Source organism: Oreochromis aureus, linkage group 3 (genome assembly GCF_013358895.1).
Source record: "Oreochromis aureus strain Israel breed Guangdong linkage group 3, ZZ_aureus, whole genome shotgun sequence".
In the NCBI taxonomy this organism is placed as follows: domain Eukaryota; kingdom Metazoa; phylum Chordata; class Actinopteri; order Cichliformes; family Cichlidae; genus Oreochromis; species Oreochromis aureus.
Window position 1 is genome coordinate 48,774,871 of NC_052944.1, and position 18,652 is coordinate 48,793,522.

Here is an 18,652-nt window from a genome sequence, read left to right on the forward strand (position 1 = left end):
ATAGCGACAAAGGTCGTGACAGCTAATAAACCTATTATTACTCACAGCTGCTTCATAAACGCACAGAAGGAAATGCCCACTGCATGGTAAGCCTCACAATGACTAGTTAAATTGGCTGCTGTAGCTAGAAGGGTAACCAGTCATGCGGTGGTGATTACGTTTTTCGCCACAAGGTGTCACTGCTATTTAAAAATTATTCTGTGAAAAGTGATCATGTTTTTCCAGCTAACTTCATTATCGGCCCATTTATTCACCTGATTCTTCCTGCTCTTGTACAAACTTGTACAGTGTTTTAAATCTGCACCACTGATTCATCTTCTTTAAAGACCTCTTGCTGTCTTTAACAGTCTCATTATTTACTTGACTTGTTTATACGCGGATTTCTCCAAAACATGTGTTGATCACAGTTATTGACAGAATGGTATGATAAGTATTTGTTTGACTTGTGCAGGACTCGTCTGGGTCACTGTTTCACAACATCATCTTCAAGATCTGGCGATAAACCAAATTGGCCAGCAGGTGTCACTGTCGAGATGGTTTCAGATTGTTTCAAAACTATGATACATGAATGCTTTAAATGGTTCAGTGTTTCACAAAGCCTTGCATTACCCATCACTTTAAATACTTTAAATAGCATAAACTGTTATAGTAAAAATGTGCATCGTTCCCATCGTGTTTTATAAGGGTAAGGTTGCTACAGCTAAAACAAGAACAGATAACAACATGTCAAACAAATCAATCAAGTGGTTTTGTCTGACAATCTAACGCGAGACAAAGAAGGACACAGATGCCATATGATCACCATCACTTATAAGATATTCATCTTATCTGATGCACGCATTGTTGTGCTTTCTTCAATGAAGCCTTACACCCTTGGGCTAACTGTCCGCCCGACAGCAGACACCTGTCCTACTGAATGTAAGTCACTTTTGAATATATACAACAGTATATAAATACTGTTTTAAATTTCAGTATAGAAATTTAAATCCTATTTAGCTATAATTCTTTAAGCAGAAATTAAATCATCTTTCTGGACTGTATAACAAAAAATTGCAAATCAAGCTGTCTTGATTTAGAAAAGTTTTACAGTTTGGAGATTTAAGCCCAAAGGTTTCATGTTCTTCTGCTTGGACACTCTGTATATACAGAGTCTTTTCTTTGGTGTTAGATCAATAAAACCAACTGTCAAGAAAACTATAATTGCTTTTTCCTAATTATGATTACATTCACAGATTTTCATTTTTGTATGTATTTATATTCTCTGTTTTATACAGGTGGTTTTTGCCAGGCCTGCAGCGCCTGTTTTGATCTATTTGATCAAAACTATTTGATTTCAGTTGTTTGTTTCAGTTGCTCCTCTTTTTTTCTCCTTACTTTAATCTTTTTCTTACTTTTTTGTCTTTTACTTATTATTGTAGGTGGTTATTTGTTTTAAATAGTTTTCTCTTTGATCATTTTCTCTAGGATTCTAAAAATGTGATTTTTGAGTTTAACAAATTTATAACATGAAATTCCATCAGTCATGTCAACGCAAATGCTTCACTGACTATTCACAGAACAACACATCAATTTACGGTATATTTCACATTTCATATGATTTTATGTAAAGGTAAAGGTAACAGTGGTCGCCGTGGTAATCAGAGTAAGCTGGGCAAGTGGCTCCAGCAGATGCCAGGACCAAGATCCAAGATCTCTGCCCAGAGGAGCGCAGTCCTAGGCAAAGGTACTCTGCTGTTAGAGGACCCGCCCTTGAAGGATAAAGACCGTATTTTAAGTATTTTATTAATTATTTTCCTTTTTGATTTATTTTCCCTTTAATTAAACTGAACATCACTTTAAATACCTCTAAATTTGAAATGTCCTATTAAAGAATCTCTGATAACAATGAATTAAAATTCCAGTTTCAGTGGCATTCGAAGGATGTCTCGCTGTTCTCACCTCATGTACCCTCACCTGCTAAAATATTATACAAGCTGCTAAATATGAAATTAAACAGCCTAGAAGATAACATAAAATAGCATGTGTTTTCTGACATAATTGAAATCTAATCTTTGTGAAAAATCGGACAGTGTCACACACATAACTGTGTGTTATCTGAAAATGCAAAGGTGTGCACTGATGCAGAAACATTTCAGAGACACACCCAATGAGATAAAGAACAAAAAGGTCTGCAAAACAAAAAGTGTCACCTGATGCAGAGTTAAGACGACTCAGCCCTAATAATAGATCATATTTAAGCAAAGCAGCAGCTTGTTGTGCATTTAAATATTATCAGCTGTGTTATAACCATTGTGACAAAATGGTAAATTGAGAGCTAATTTACCTTTGCCACATCACTAGCAATCATGAAAGTTGGGTTTTGTTACGGGAATTTTGGCATTACAGTTTTTCTGGTTTAAGATTTTTCATTCAGGTTATTTGTTGTTAACAGTGAAAACTGTAATTAACAACTGCCAACTGTTAACACTAGATTGCCTTTAGAGTCAGCTGTGTACTGCTTGGTACAGAGACACCAGTTCCAATATTCTATTCTATTCTATTCTATTCTGGGGCCATGAAAGGCTTTAAAAGTATAATCCTAAAATCAGTTCTTAAACAAATGGGCAGTTGGTGCAGAGTCATTAAAACTGGTGTGATATCCCCACATTTCTTGGGCAATTGCAGCGACTGAGAATAAAAGGATCATTAATCATATGAGTGTCAGCAAAACTCATAGTATTAGGCTAATAATAATAATAAGTTTTTGTAACACTTTAAAACATGTAAAACTCTTCTGAATCTGGATAAAAAAGAAAACACAGAAAACAAATGTACTGTATGGATCCCAACAGGGGATCAAATAATTATTTAATAATAATAATTGTGGTTTGTAGTCTAAAGTGCTTTGGGTGATCGGTGATGCTAGAAAAGCTCAAGTTAAAAATCTGGTAGCTGTTTTTAATCCTGTTTGGTTTGGTGGCTTTGGTTTCCGCCAGATTGAAACAGTTGCCTGTAATTCATATGGAAAATGGCAGCTTAAGACTTGCTTGCAGCTTGCACAGTTTCATAGTGACTGGTGGTTGCCAGAGGGTTACTGGTCTCTGGACCTGTGCAACTGGTTCATTTGCACAGTGAATGCTGGTTGTGCTTTTTACTCGTCTATGAGTTTGATGGCATCTGCAGCAGAAAGAATTCATGTGATATAATCAGCGGCTGCTACATAAGGCCAACTGTTGGAGACTAAAGCAGTCACTTTCCCTTTTCTGAGCTGGTATCTAAAAAACTTTATCTAATTCTAATCAGTCTGTTTCACTGATATTACACTTGGTTGGCAGTTTGAAATGATCTGTCTTTCAAAAAAATGTCCCAAAAACCTGTTTCAACAGGAATTTTATCTCTTTAAGTATGTCAGGCTCTTTAAAAGGCAGGAGCCTATAGTGTTTGCTACTCTGTTTTCAGAGCTGAGCTGTTGCTTTCCAAACCTGCGATTGTTGTGATCCCTCCAATAACTGGCACGATGGTGAACAGTGAGTATAAATGATATATTTATATATTTTAATTATAAATATATATAAATGACCTGACAACTAGAAAAAGGTTGAACAAGAATCATTTGTCTGAAATTACAAAAGAAATGAACAGAAAATCAAAATTTGAAAATTCTGGTTCAGATTTTTGACAATATATATAAAGGACTCTACAGCCATCTGTAAAACATGGTGAACGTTCTGTCATGATTTGGGGCTGCACTTTAGCCAGTGATGTTGGCGATCTTGCTAAAATTGATGGAATTATGAGTTATGCTCAATCAGATTTTGGTTCCATCATGCACTATCTGTGTGTAAATTTCTGGAAAAGTTCCTTTTTCAGAATGACGATGATCCCTAACACACTGCCAATGTAGTGGAACAGAATAGAAGGCAGCCAACATTCAAAAAAGATTGTTTGAATGACTACAGAACACTACAGAAGACTACTTGAAGAAATTAGAAGAGAGCAGGCTGTGTTGAAGAATAAAGTTGGTCACACCAGATACTGATCCAAGCTCAGTAGAAATGTACAAACTCTGTTTTTGCCTTATATCCTATATTTCCATGTATGCCTGCACACAATTTAATAAATTGCTACACTTATTTACCATTTCCTAGCAAAAAATAAAAAACAAGAGGTGGGTAAAGACTTTCACACTGTACTGTAATAGTAGTCTACCAACAAAGAAAATCCATTGCTGATATGTTTATTAACACCTGTTTATCTTGAGGGCATCAATGTGTGGTGTCTAGTAACTTTGTACTTTTTTCAGATATTTTTCAGTTCTGTTTAATTATATTCAGTTTGATTTATATGGCGCCAAATCATAACAGTCACCTCAAGACACTTTACTAAGCACCTTTGTAATAAAAGAGAGAAAACCCCAACATAACTCTGTATGGGCAACCACTTGGAAACAGTGGGAAGGAAAAACTCCCCTTTAACAGGAAGTAACCTGGATCAGGGAGCGGTGGCCATCTGCTTCAAACAGAGCTAAGGGAAGAAATGCAAATTAAATATAACCAGGGCCGATTGCTCAGAACTGATTTGCTAAATAAAATATTTTAGTTTCATAGATATTTGAAAATGGTTGAAAAAAATTTGATTCTTTTGTAACTTTTCATTGTTTTACACTTTTCTAAAAATCACAATTTGTTAAAAGGGTTTTAATAGAGCATACATAACAAATCAAACATAGGTCAGTTCAGTGACACAGGGCATTTATGGTCAAAACTGAGATATTTTTGAGATAGGATTCGAAAATATTAAAACTAAAAGAGTTTAAAAAAAACAGTAAGATAGGAAACGTGTGACTCAAAAGTCATCACTACCATTTCTGAATTATAACTTCTTGTAAAACTTCCGGGATCTAAGTTAACAAAGGCTTTTCATGTCATACTGATAGTTGCTTTTTGTGGCTCTCTAAGAAAATTACATTTGTACTTATGTTGTGTTTTTTGTTGCAGGAATTAACAAGGTGGATTTTCACTACGTGGCTAACAACGCTGCTCATCGCACCATTGAAATTACAACAAAGCAGCTGATTGTTAGGCGTGGCCAGCCCTTCCTGCTGACCCTGGAAATGCTGCAGTCTTTCAGTGTCGGGGACACACTCCTGCTCACTGTGGAGACAGGTAGCCACTTGAACTGGTTTTAAAAGCCTTTTTTTTTTTAATCATTATGCTGCATCGCCTAAAAGCATTTAAATAGTGCACTGACAAATAAGTAGTTACATAAGTAGCCTGATTATAAGTGCTTCATATGGAATATTCTCTTTATTGTAACTGACTGGCAGCACATTTGAACTCAACTACTGACATAAAAGATTTGTAACAAAAGTCACCCAAAAACAGTTTTTTAAACCTGTTGATATCCAGCCACTCATTGTCAGTCTATTTGCATTAGGGTTAGGTTAACGTACATGGTGTTTTATTTAATTTTCACCCGTTGGAAACACCCAGATAGAAATTCTTTCCAAAGAAGAACATCTTGTTTCTGAAAACCTAGCTCTTTAGCATGTGGCTAAAACAACATTCAACACTAACCCTGAGTGTCCACCGTCAGTGACCTGATGGAAGTAAAGAAGTCAATGGATTGCAAAATATTGTGAAATATCAATAGATTAAAACTGGCTGATCCCAGAAACGTAACTAGTGTTTATTTGTAGACTAAAATGTGAAAAGCTAGGCAATGACGATGTGCAGCAATACAAACAACATGGTGCCTGTTAGTGTTACCTAAATGACTGAAATAGTTGAATGCCCTGTTCCTTACTTCAGGTCCTGCTCCATTAGAAAGACATGGAACACGTTCTCAGTTTGGTAACCCATCTCCCAAATATCCCAGTGATGCCAAGGCAGTATGGAAGTACGAGATTGACAGGAGGGCTGTCCTGGAGAGGGGCATTGTGGCTCTCTCTGTGACCCCACCAATTGACGCTCCTGTGGGGAAATACTCCCTGTCTGCAATGACACATGGTGAAAGAAAAAATCTGGGAACCTTGGTGGTGCTCTTCAACCCCTGGTGCTCTGGTAAGAAGCAGTGTTACAGCCCTACAGCCCATATTGATGCATTTTAAATAAATTCCAAAGGGTTCAGAGACCCTCCCTGTACAGTTCAACTTTGGATAACTCTAAAAAATGTAAGTTCCCATCACTGATGGTTAGATTAATGTTCGGATAGTGCTGGTCGTTGAAGTGATGAGGAACTGGAGTGTTGTATAGTACCTTATTACTTATACAAATCAGATATCATTTAGTATGAGAAACAGGATAAATGATACAATAACCTTTTAAAAAAATATCAACTTGAGTTGGTGTGCTAATGAGTTTACTGAGGATGCTTGCATATATTTGCATGTGTCGACTCTGCAGATGACTGGGTGTATCTTCCCGATGACAGAGAAAGACAAGAATATGTGATGAATGAAGAGGGAACCGTCTACACAGGAACATCAGACTGCATAAGTTCTCTGCCCTGGATCTTTGGACAGGTAAGCACCAGAGTGCTGCCATACTTATTCTGCCATATTTGGCCAATGTTTGGAAGATTACTCAGAAATTTCATTTTAGTCACAAAAAAAATTTATAATTTTATAATTCACTGTTTGCATATTCAGTGTTAATCCTAAATCACAATTCTTTTATCTTCGAAGAGGAAATTAAGATTACATTTAGCAGGTTAAGTTGAGGGACCTGAAGAATATTTGATATACAATGCTTTTTTAAAGTTATCTTTGAAAGCTTCTGACTGGTCACAAATTCATGACAAAGATCCCTAAACTTACAGCCAGATTAATAATAAATTCCATCCATCCATTCATTCTCTTGGCGTTGTAGCTCTAACTTGTGCTTCTTACCCAGTTCGAGGAGGAAATGGTGGACATTTGTCTCAAGATACTGGATGCCAACCTCAAACACAGGAAAGACCCAGCTGGTGACACCTCTGCTCGTTGTAACCCCATCTATGTTAGCCGTGTGATCAGTGCCATGGTAGGACCTAAATTTACGTGCATTACAATTTATATTTAACACTTCATTTAAAAATGCTACCTGTTGTAACAATAATATAAACCAAATTTACTCTTGTGCCACCAACGGATGAGGAAGAATGCAGCATTTGTCTGATTTGCAGGTCAATTCCAATGATGATCAAGGTGTACTAGTGGGACGCTGGGATGGGAACTATAGTGATGGATGCAGCCCCACCTACTGGACTAGTAGTGTTAGCATCCTTCAGCGCTGGTTTCAAAACCGCTGCAGTCCTGTCAAGTACGGACAGTCCTGGGTGTTCGCTGCTGTAATGTGTACAGGTACTGCAAATACTGTGTTGTTGATGTGTAGGACAGTGTCGACATGAACTTTAAGCATAACTGAGACGTCATTCGACTTGATCATTTTGTTGTCTGTCATTTCAGTGATGCGATTCTTTGGTATTCCATGTCGTGTCGTCACCAACTTTCAGTCTGCTCATGACTCAAACAATAGCCTCACTATTGATGAATATTATGATGACTATGGAGTCAGTAGCAAGGAGACCTCTGAAAGTGTCTGGTAAGACATTCAGACAGTCAGATGTGCAAACACAAAGAAAACTTTATTATTGTTTGTTATTGTAAAACTATGGTTGGGCCTGACATCAATTTAGTTGAAAGTATTCAGTCTGTTTTTAGTCAGTGTTTTAACATAAATTTGTTCTACAATTGAAACACAGGAACACAGAATTTTATCATTATAGGGACTTTACAAAATAAAATGCCTTGAGGCAACTGTTGTTGTGATTTTGCATAATAATAATAAAACTGAACCGAATGAAACTATTATAAGTTGGATAATGTTAAAATGCAAAATGCAGAATTATAAACATTCATCAAATGTGACAAACTGGAGGATGTTAAATTTGGGTCATCATTTATCCCAAAGTGCTCCAGTGGATTCAGTGTGATACTGGAGGAGTATCTTTAAAAACCCCTAAACAAACAAACAAAAACATTGGAGTAATCAATTGATCAATGAAACTACCTTGGCAACATATCACAACATGTTTTCACACAGACAGAGCTATTATGTTATGCAATTTGAAAACCTCAGCGATATAAACTGGGAAGCTTACCTTTCTTGTGCAGGAACTTCCATGTGTGGGTGGAGGGATGGATGAAACGACCAGACCTCATGAAAGGTGGTATCTATGATGGCTGGCAGGTCTTGGATCCCACTCCACAGGAAAAAAGTGAAGGTAAAAACTATTTTGTTTTTATTTAGAAATGAATGCACTGAGACAGATGCACAAATTAATGATTCGTACAATGAGAAGTACAAACAATTATTTTTAAAGGTTTTGCTTTTGCTGCTCCAGGTGTGTTCTGCTGTGGTCCAGCCCCAGTCAATGCTATCCTACGTGGTGACACAGACGTCAAGTATGATGTACCATTTGTCTACGCTGAGGTCAACGCTGACATTGTCAAATGGATGGTCTGTACCAGTGTTATAAAATAACCAGCTGTATACTATACAGTCTGTCTATACAATCTGTGTTTCTACATTTTACTTGAATCAAAGTTAGGGCAGCATCAAAAATACAAGTATGCAATATCATTAGTCTTTGTACTGCCTGTTCCAAAGCTTTCTTTTTTTTTTATTTACTAAGAATGAACTCTTTTAACTCAGTTAAACTCAGTTATAACCCCAGTTCCAATCCTAAAAAGGCCAGGATACAGTTTTTTTTAAATATATCTATTTATTTTGTAATTGTTTTTGTTATCTATTGCACAATAAAAGACTAGACTTTAGACCAGGGATGGGGGAACTCCAGGCCTCAAGGGCCGGTGTCCTGCAGGTTTTAGATGTGTCCTTGATCCAGCAGTTCCCCACCCCTGCTTTAAATCATCAAGAAGCCCAATATTCCTGAACACCATTTCAATTTTCTTCAACGTCAAGTTTAGATTACCGGTGACTTTGGCCTTTTCAGTTTTGCAGTCTTGCACAAAGCATTGACTAATTTTCTGTTGTCATGTTACATTTCTCAGATCAGTCCTGATGGTTCAAAGAAGAAAATGTACACTGACACCAGGTCAGTGGGTCAGAAAATCTCTACCAAGGCTGTTGGTTCCTGGAAAAGGGTTGATATCACTGACAGCTACAAGCACAAAGAAGGTAAAAAAAAATCCCAAACATCACAATGTTCAAGTGCACTGGACACACATTTTAGTAATATTCAAGTACAACAGCTAAAGACAGCTTGATTTTAAGCAATCCCGGACAAGTTAGGAGTTTAATAATTTCTTTGTATAGGTTTTATCAACTCGGAGTTTGAGTTGATAGAAAGTTCTTGAGGATATTTTACCTCTCATATGAAAGGTCGGATGAACTGAAGAAGTCACTTAACATGTATAATTTAAAAAATAATCACATTATGCCATGCAAAATGGTTAATTTTTGTATTAATCTCATTGTTCTAATGATGGAGTGCCTTAAGTTGGAACATACGAGATCCAATATGCTGTTAGTCCCTATTTAGATAAAATTTCTTGCAGCAATACCCTAAAAACTAACCAGACTACTATAGCTCTGAAAGTTGTGTTGATGGGTATTTCCATGCAGGCACCTCAGCGGAGAGAGCCATCTTTCATCGTGCAGTCAGAATGAACTCAAAAGAAGGTCATGGATGTGACATAGAAGAGGCACCCCAGTATGTGGAGATGAGAATCGAACAGGTAAAACTAGTGTCATTAAAGCATGATATAAAAAGCATCATCAACTAGAGGGCATACATTCAGATAGGTACAGTGGTCCCTCGTTTATTGCGGGTGTTATGTTCTAAAAATAACCCGCGATAGGTGAAATCCGCGAAGTAGCCAGCTTTATGTTTTACAATTATTATAGATGTTTTAAGGCTGTAAAAATCCCTCACTACACACTTTATACACTTTTCTCAGACAGCCATGAACATTTTCACACTTTTCTCTCTTGTTTAAACTCTCTCAAAGTTCAAACCTTCGAAGAAAACACGGGAATAGAGCAGCTGTGAGATAATTCAACATTAATGAATCACTGGTACGGAAGTAGAGGAAGCAAGAAAAATGAGTTGAGTAAAGTTTGACTTATCTGACTGTTTTATTTTGCTTAATGTGCCTTATAATCTGGTGTGCCTTATGGTCCGAAAAATACAGTAATTTCTACCTTCCTTTAGCATGTCCAGAAGTCCAACTTTTTGTGCGATGGTTAGCATCTTCCTCTGCTTTTTGGGTGCTACCACAGGTGCCTTTGATGGTGCAAAACGTTTCGTCGACATTGCTGTGTTTGCTGGGGAGAAAACTTACAGACATACAGTACAGCACTTCAGAACACAATGCGCTGTAAAAAAACAAAACAAAAAAACAAAACATGCAAAATTGCACACAAAAAATCCACGAAACAGCGAGGCTGCAAAAGGTGAACCGCATTATAGCGAGGGACCACTGTATAACACAGTCCAAACAGGCAAACAATTATGGCATATGGTATGGTCCAAAAGTTCCAGCTGTAGGCCTATAAAAATCACCATCCTTAATCTCGTGTACAAGATCATTTTCCCATGCACTTCTATACCATGTTTTAGCATCACTCCTATTTTTAGGTTCCAGGTGGTACTCCTGTCATCTCCGCCTTATACATGTGCCTCTGCAACATGCATTCGATCGACTCAAAACAGGGATCCTTCAACTTGATTTTCATTTTCAGAAAGTTAAAAAAAGTCAAAGGGTGGCAAATCTGAGAAGGTGATGCTGAATAAGATTGACCAAATTTACAAAAAAAATAAAAAAAATAACGTAAGGGCTGTGTTATCTCTGTGATGGACTGGTGTCCTGTCCAGGTATAACCTTGCCTGTGACAGCTAGGACGAACTCCATCCTCACACTACCTGTAGTTGGACAAGGAGTTCAGAAAACTGATAAAAAGTATGCCTAGATGGAAATGTTTCATTTTTAAGGGCCTGTTCTTAGAAGTTTTTTTTGCAACGTGTATTACTTAAAATCAAATTTCACTGAGTGAAATCTTCAGTACAATGATGTTGTTTTCTGGATTCCATTTTGTTTCAAGCATCCTAAAAACTGTTACTGAAAAAAAAAGTGATTGATGTGACAAAATTCTGATTTCAGGGCAGAAAAAAACACTAAAAATGGTTGTGTCTAACTTTCTCTTTCTACACCAGGAGACCAAAGTGATAAATGGTCAGGACATTAAACTCAGGCTAAAGCTGAGCAGTAAGGATCACACCAGTAAGGAGATGACCATCCGTATCAATGCCCAGGCCATGAGGTACTACGGCAAAATGGCGGGCAACATCCTGAACAAAGTCCAACTGGTGACACTGCTGTCTGGACAAGGTCTGCAGTTACTGTCTTATAATTTTGTTTTGCATTGAAATTGTATTTAAATAATGTAATGCATAATACTGATTGCTATGATTAAAGGGTGTTAATTTGAACTCCCCCTCAAGTCTCATTAAAGAAACCAAGTTTCCTGAGGATACCATCAATCTCTAGATAACTATTTATTTTCCTGTCTCTCACCATGTGTCCTACAGATGTGACCATACCTATCCAGATCCCCTTCGCAACTTACAGTAAATATATGGTGAACTGTGACAGCATAAAGGTTTCAGCAGTGGCCAGCGACAGCGATGAATACTACCAAACTGAGACCAACTTCACCCTAGAGCAACCAGTCATCTCCATGAAGGTCATTAAAATCTATGTAATACAAAAAAGTATGTGAATGTATAAACTAAAAAGTGAAAGTACTGTACATCCAATCTGATAACATTATTTAATTACTTCTTCAAAAGCAGAAAAAACAAACACTTTTTCACAGCACTGTGATACCAAAATGAAAGTTGTGCCAAAGTCGAAGACATAAACTCTTCACTTTCAAGCAAGGGGGATTTTGTCTACAAGAATTATTTGATATTGTTCTATTCAGGGCTTTGTACTGGATATTGCAGCACTTTAATGCTGTGGTATGTGTGTGTTTGTTTTAGGCTTTGGGTCCAGTCCAAGTGGACCGTGAAATGACGCTGCAGGTGGAATTTACTAATTCGCTCAATGAGAAGCTGAGAAACTGCTCCCTGACGGTCAACGGATGTGGCCTTTTCAAACCAGCCTATGTAGGAAGGTGAGTATTCAGACTTAACATATAGCAGTATGCAGGAAAAACCAACATTTTTTTCCCTCCAAAATAAATGTAGAAAATGTGATTTTAGTGGGAGTTAATACGCTTGACTGTCTTGATCCAGTTTTGATCTCTTCTACTATGTTGTTAGTTGTGTCACCAGATGCTGTTCACCTACAAATGTTTCCAGCTCAAAATTCCAATTTTGTACAGAATTATATATACATATATATATATATATATATATATATATATATATATATATATATATATATATATATATATATATATATATATATATATATATATATATATATATATATAAAAATACTGCTGGCATGCAGATTTGTCGAGTTTCAACAGTTTTCCATATCCAAGTGCTCTGCGAGGCTAAGCTAATCTGGAAAATGAATTAAAATGAAATTAAAAAATAAACATAACCATGTTTCAGGTTATATTAACAGTATGTTTTTGTTAACAGTGAAATGTATGATCTGAATCCAAAAGCCAAGCTGCAGCTCACAATCATCACGACTCCCTACAAGGTCGGACCGAAGACTGTGGTGGCTAACTTCAGCTGCTGCACCTTCAGAGACACAAAGAGCACCTACATTGTTGAAGTGAAACCATGAAGCTCTGGTTTCATTTACAGCTTCTTGTGTTCCTGTTTCTTTATATACTTTGAAATTAAGATAGATTAATCTAATTAATCTCCTTATTATCATTCATGTTGTGGTGTAGGTAGCTTTTTTTTCATAGGGTGGGATATAATGGACTAGAAACAAATCAAATTTTCTTCTATCGTTTTAAATAGAATATAATTTGGTGTAAATGATTGTGAGACCATTGTGAACTTGTAGTTTATCATATCAGCAGTAAGCATTTAAAATAATGAATTTAAATACATTTTTAAAAAGCTGTTCTCTGTGTGGGATCAAATATTTAGAACATGAAATGGAATATATTAAAGTAACAAAAAATAAAATCAATCTTTGTCTTTATTGTCTTCTATAATCCTAATTCCCAGTCTGTTCTCTGGGAACATCTCTTTTTCCAGAGATAATCATATAAATTGTCAGACTAACATTAACAGAAATAGCATAACATAGTCATAAAGGACACTACTATACAATTATTTGTTGACAACTAATCAAAATAGAATACTAAAATATGTTAGTCAATTTTTCAGTACATTCGGACATCCCTACTCAGCTTTCAGCCAACTGGTTCTTACTGAATATGTCAAGTGTTAAAGATGATGGCGCATTTGAGGCTGAGTCAAACTCATTTCAGCATGTGGTTTGTTTCTAATCAGATTGCATTAACATTAGCACTGGTGAATTTCAAGTCTTACTTAACATAACGTGCTGTAATTACAGTCTCCATTGTTGTATATAAGTACAATAAAGCGAAGTCTGATTTAAGGTGAGTCTTCCTTGTGTCTACCTACGAGCCACTTGTTAACAAGTGTTGAGGTCATTACTCAAGAAAACGAATGTAAGAATTACACATTACTTGTTACTTTTTTAAAAAAGTAATGAAGTGCATTATTTAATTCCTTGCCGGACAAAGTAATTAGGCACACTACTTCTTATATTGCTTTTTTGTTACTCCATAAAATGACCTGAAACGAGCTGTCACATAATTACTAACTAACAATACAAACATAGGTTGCTGTCTATGAGTGTGCTGTGGCAGGCAGAACGGAGCAAAAATAAGTTGTGTTAGCAGCATAATCCAGTTGTTTATATTGTGGGCGCAGTTTCCATCATGCTCTTGTCCTTTTGTGCAATAAAAATAAAAGTAATGTCCATAGTGAAGGAATACAGTTTTTAATATCTATCAGTACATGCTTTTAATACTTTCCTCAGTGGTTTGTGAGGGTCAGAGTTCAAAAATCTCTGCTAAACTCAATATCCGGTTTTGTATTTAACTTTTGTAATTTCATTAAAAATATATTTTTTTTCTTTTTTTTCATGTCAAAATAATCTCATGTAGATCTTGCGACTAATTGTTATCATAGTTAGGATGAAGTTAAATTAGTTTTCCTAAATTTCACAGAGCTTTTAAAGTTTTCAGCCTTTGAAGCTGAAAACGAGACGCACGTCTATAGTCAAGCTCAACCATCTGTTGCCCCCTGGTGGAGACTCCTTAGCAGATTTTCATTCAAAATGAATCGAATTGGTCTGTGGCTGCTGTAACAAACCTACATTTTATCAATATAATGTACTGATGTGGAGATTTTTGAAGTGATAGATGAAGCCAGGAGTCAATGTAAGAGGAGCAGATGTGGTAATTGTTGATGTGTTGAAGTGGCAGATGACAGTGTTAGAAAGCCAAATGTTATATTAAGAGGAGTACATCCAGTAGTTGGGGAGTGGGTGGGGTATGAAGAGGAGCAAATGTGGTAAATGAAAAGACAGATGTTGATTTGGGTCGATCTGATGTTAAAGTGATGGATAAAGGTTTAGGAAAGCCAGATGATCATTAATTTGGGGAGTTAAGGAATTAAGTTAAGGAATGTCTCCAGATCCTTGGTGAATCTTTTTCATTCTGAAGGGAAAAAAGCGGTCCAACCTACTAGTAAGGTGTAGCTTATAAAGTGTTGGTCACCTTGGCATACATCAAACTAAAGAAGGAAATCATCGTCTTTCATCTTTCCGTTGTCGTCTTTTAACTGTGGTGGTCCTGACATTATATTAATATTAATAGTCATCATTATCATCATCAAGAAAGAAAGAAAGACTAGATAAACTGGATATATTAGAGATATCATTAGCAAACAGAATAACTTGGAGGACTAGAAGAGGAAATGATGAATGAGGAGTAACTGTTACAAGCAGTTGTGGGTCAAATTTGGCCCGTTTTGACATTTTACAGTAGGAAAAATTGCACTAAAATAAAGCTGTTCTGGGTCAAATTTCTCCTGCATCTATTGAGATGGATTTTAGATCCACCAGTGAAGTTCTGGGACTGTGATACTGTGCATATCGTGTCTCTGTGTACTTTTTATGGGGCAGTGACAGAGTTCAGGGGGAACCCTGACACTTTCAGGAGAACTGTCTGTATTCCCATCACATTTCTCCAGGATCCTGCAGAGAATCTCCAAACAGTGTAACAGTAAAACAGCATAGACATGATCAGAGTCCTACACATGCAAGGTTCCCACTACTCTGAATTCACACAATAGTTTGCAATAATAAAGTTTTGTGCTTGAGGTGTTACTTAATACTGAAATGGTAGTTAAGATAATTTTTTTCCTGACTGTTTTCATGTCTTAGATAAAAGGACAAAATATTTTGTAATAATATATCTGACAACTCTCTCTCCTCTCTGAAACATTAAACAGGGGTTAATTATCTATTTATTAATATCACACAGGCTTTGAATCTAAATAGATCTCTTGTTGACACATTGTTGTAGACACTTGAGGGAATTATTTTAAAGTTTTAGATTTAAGTATAAAAAGTCAACTCTACATATTTGGCTTTAAAAACTGCTCTTGGTGTAAAATAAAAAACAACAAAAAAATCCCTCCTGGGATGTGTGCAAACCTGGTGACCAGCTCCAAGAAAAGTCTTACCCCTATGCTTACCAATGAAGTGATTAGAGAATGCATATTTTTTTCATAGTGACTCAAGGTTGTCCTGACTGATCCTCTAGATCTACGTGACACAGACCATAAAAACTATTGTTTTGTTGCAGTCTAGACACATGTTCATTTGTACAGTAAATACTGCTTTTTACTCGTCCATGAGTTTGACGGCATCTGCAGCAGAAAGAATTCATGTGATACAATCAGTGTCTGCTACATAAGGTCGACTGAAAGTTAAGCAGTTATCTTCACTTTCCTGAGCTGGTTTGAATGAGCAGGATATTTATCTAAAAATGTTATCTAATTCTAATCAGCTTGTTTCACTGATATTACACTTTGCTGTCAGTTTGAAATGTCTTTCAAGACAAAAAAACCAGTTCCAACAACCTGTTTCAGGAGGATTTTTTTCTCATTAAGTAGGTCAGAGCCTGTATCTTTGGGTCTTTAAAAGGCAGGAGGCTGTAGAATTCGCTACTCTGTTTCAGAGCTGAGCTGTTGCTTTCCAACCTGTGCTCGCTGTGATCCCTCCAATAACTGACATGATGGCAAACAGTGAGTATAAATGATATATTTATATATTTGAATATATAAAAATGACATCGTAATTGGGAAAAGGTTGAACAAGTATAGTTTGTGTGAAATTACATAAAAAGTGGACTGAAAATCCAAATTTGAAAATATGGTTTAAGTCTTCGTCAGTATATATGGAGGTCGGGAGAGAGGTAGACTAGTGAGTGTCTACAGTCATCTTTAAAACATGGCTGCATTTTAGCCAATGATGCTTGCATTCTTGGAATTGTGAAAAAAAAGAAAAGAAAATTCATTCTGATGTACCACAATGCAATACTTCTTTTTGTCTCTTGGTAGACTAATAGTAGCATGGTGTGTCCTGGTATATTTTTCATTTTTATTTTTATTTATTTGCACAGGGTAAAAATATTTCCACACAAATGTTTGTAAATAAGGCCCAATTATTCCAATTGCATTGCAATTCAATGCACATATACACTCAGTTGTATATAGCATTTGTATTTCTATTTTATTCTGTTGTATATAGTATTTTATTTTATTGTATTTTATTGCATTCCAGTGTTTTCTAATTTCTGCTACATAACTTTGCACTTTGGCTGTAACAAAACAAATTTCCCACCTGTGGGACTAATAAAGGTCATCTTATCTTATATTTCCCTTTTTCATGGCTAAACATAAAGAAACTACAGGTAGCTCAATGCTTTCACACAGTAGTCCACCAAGAGAAAAGAGATACATTGATAAAAAAAAACTGACTGAAGCCTTTTGTGCTTGGCTTTCATCAGCAGGTGTTTATCTGGAGGGCATCAGCTTTAAAGCCATAGGCGTGGTGTCTGGTACATTTTCACTTTTTCAGAGATTTTTCCCGATAGTTAAAGTATGTAGTCAGACATGAATCCAGATGAGTTTGATATTCTGAGAATGAATACCAGACGACAAACAACCGTATCACCAAACCAGCTCAGCTAGTTCTACTTAAACAGACAAACTTTAGTTTTAGTTATTATCAAACTCTAAGTGTGAAGAGTTTATAGAAATCAATTGAATTGAATTTTTTTAAATTATATTTCCATATTGCCAAATAACATTGATACTCATCTCAAGGCACTTTATTCTTTGCACACTTTATATTGAAAGGTAAAAAGCCTAAAAAAAACCGAGAGGGAAAAAAAACAACAAGCAGACAGCCCTATATGAGCAAGCACTTGTTGACAGTAGGAAGAAGAACTCCCTTTTAACAGAAAGAAGTAAGTAGGTCAGATCCTGTAATTACGAAAAAAAAAAGGGATATAAAGGGAAACAAAATACTATCACTTAGGGAAAGAACAGGGGACGTATCGACCAGTAAATCAACAGCTTTACTTTTACACTGAGCTCTGTCTTCATCACAACAGACCGGTGCGACATCTGCATCACTGCAGCTGTGACCGTGAAGCATTTGTCAATTGAAACATATTCCATGATCTCTTATCTTATCTTGTCTCTCATTTCACCACTTTCTTTGCTTCACCTGGAAATAAACGTGTCGTTATATAGAGAAATTGCTGTGGGGCAGTATACAGATTTAACAAGGCTGTTGGTTCCAAACAATTTGGATTTACTGACATACGCAGGGTGCTCAGAGCAAAATAGGTTTGTACAGGTTTCATAAATCTGACAGTAGTTTTATATGGTGGCATATTTTATTTTTATGTTTTGCACAGGGTAAGAATGTTCCCACACAAATGTTAGTAAATGAGGCCCGATTATTCCTAACACACTACCAGTGCTGTGCACGGACGTTTAAAGGGGCGGGTGCTCAAAGTAAAAAAGTGGCACATAGAACCAGGCTGAAGAACGACAACCCACATTCATCAAGAGTCTAATAATTACATTATGCTATATCACTGTCATTAGGTGAGGACAATGCAAAGCAAACGTAGCCTATGTGTTACCCGATGGGTACAATGTTGCTGCTGCTCCTGCTGCTGATAGTGCTGGAGGGCAGGGCTGTGTTGATCTGAGGCTGCACACTATAAAAAGTCCATATGAGAGATGGGAGCTGATTTAACTTGTGTTATGAGATAATAATAAAATGCAAAGATTGGTGACAGCGCTTGGAATGATAAGGCAAACGATAAAAAAAAACTGTGAGAAATGAACTGAAACGTGAACATTTGTAGGGCAAAAGAAATGGGTGGTCATGGTAGGGTAAGAATGTAACAAAAAAATCTATACACATAAAACATGCACACATACACGTGTGTGCATACAGTGACATTTTGGTGTCACTTTGGTGGACAGAGCTACAGAGTCATGACAGCCTTATCCAGTTAGCTAGCGGCTAATGACCACCACTACTTGTGCAGTTAATAAAAGTACAGCTAAT

At 36.5% G+C, this 18,652-nt stretch overlaps 1 protein-coding gene across 1 annotated transcript; it reads left to right on the top strand.

The window, feature by feature from the left end:
• Positions 1 to 3,220: 3,220 nt before the first annotated feature.
• On the top strand, positions 3,221 to 13,482 carry LOC120439008 (protein-glutamine gamma-glutamyltransferase 2-like). Its single transcript, XM_039609639.1, has 15 exons — positions 3,221 to 3,506; positions 4,977 to 5,144; positions 5,790 to 6,041; positions 6,384 to 6,502; positions 6,873 to 7,001; positions 7,144 to 7,321; positions 7,427 to 7,562; positions 8,135 to 8,244; positions 8,365 to 8,480; positions 9,035 to 9,161; positions 9,609 to 9,721; positions 11,200 to 11,374; positions 11,575 to 11,729; positions 12,028 to 12,161; positions 12,640 to 13,482. The coding sequence occupies exons 1-15, from the start codon at positions 3,497 to 3,499 to the stop codon at positions 12,788 to 12,790; spliced, it is 2,073 nt and encodes a 690-aa protein (XP_039465573.1). The 5' UTR covers positions 3,221 to 3,496; the 3' UTR covers positions 12,791 to 13,482.
• The last annotated feature ends 5,170 nt before the right edge of the window (positions 13,483 to 18,652 follow it).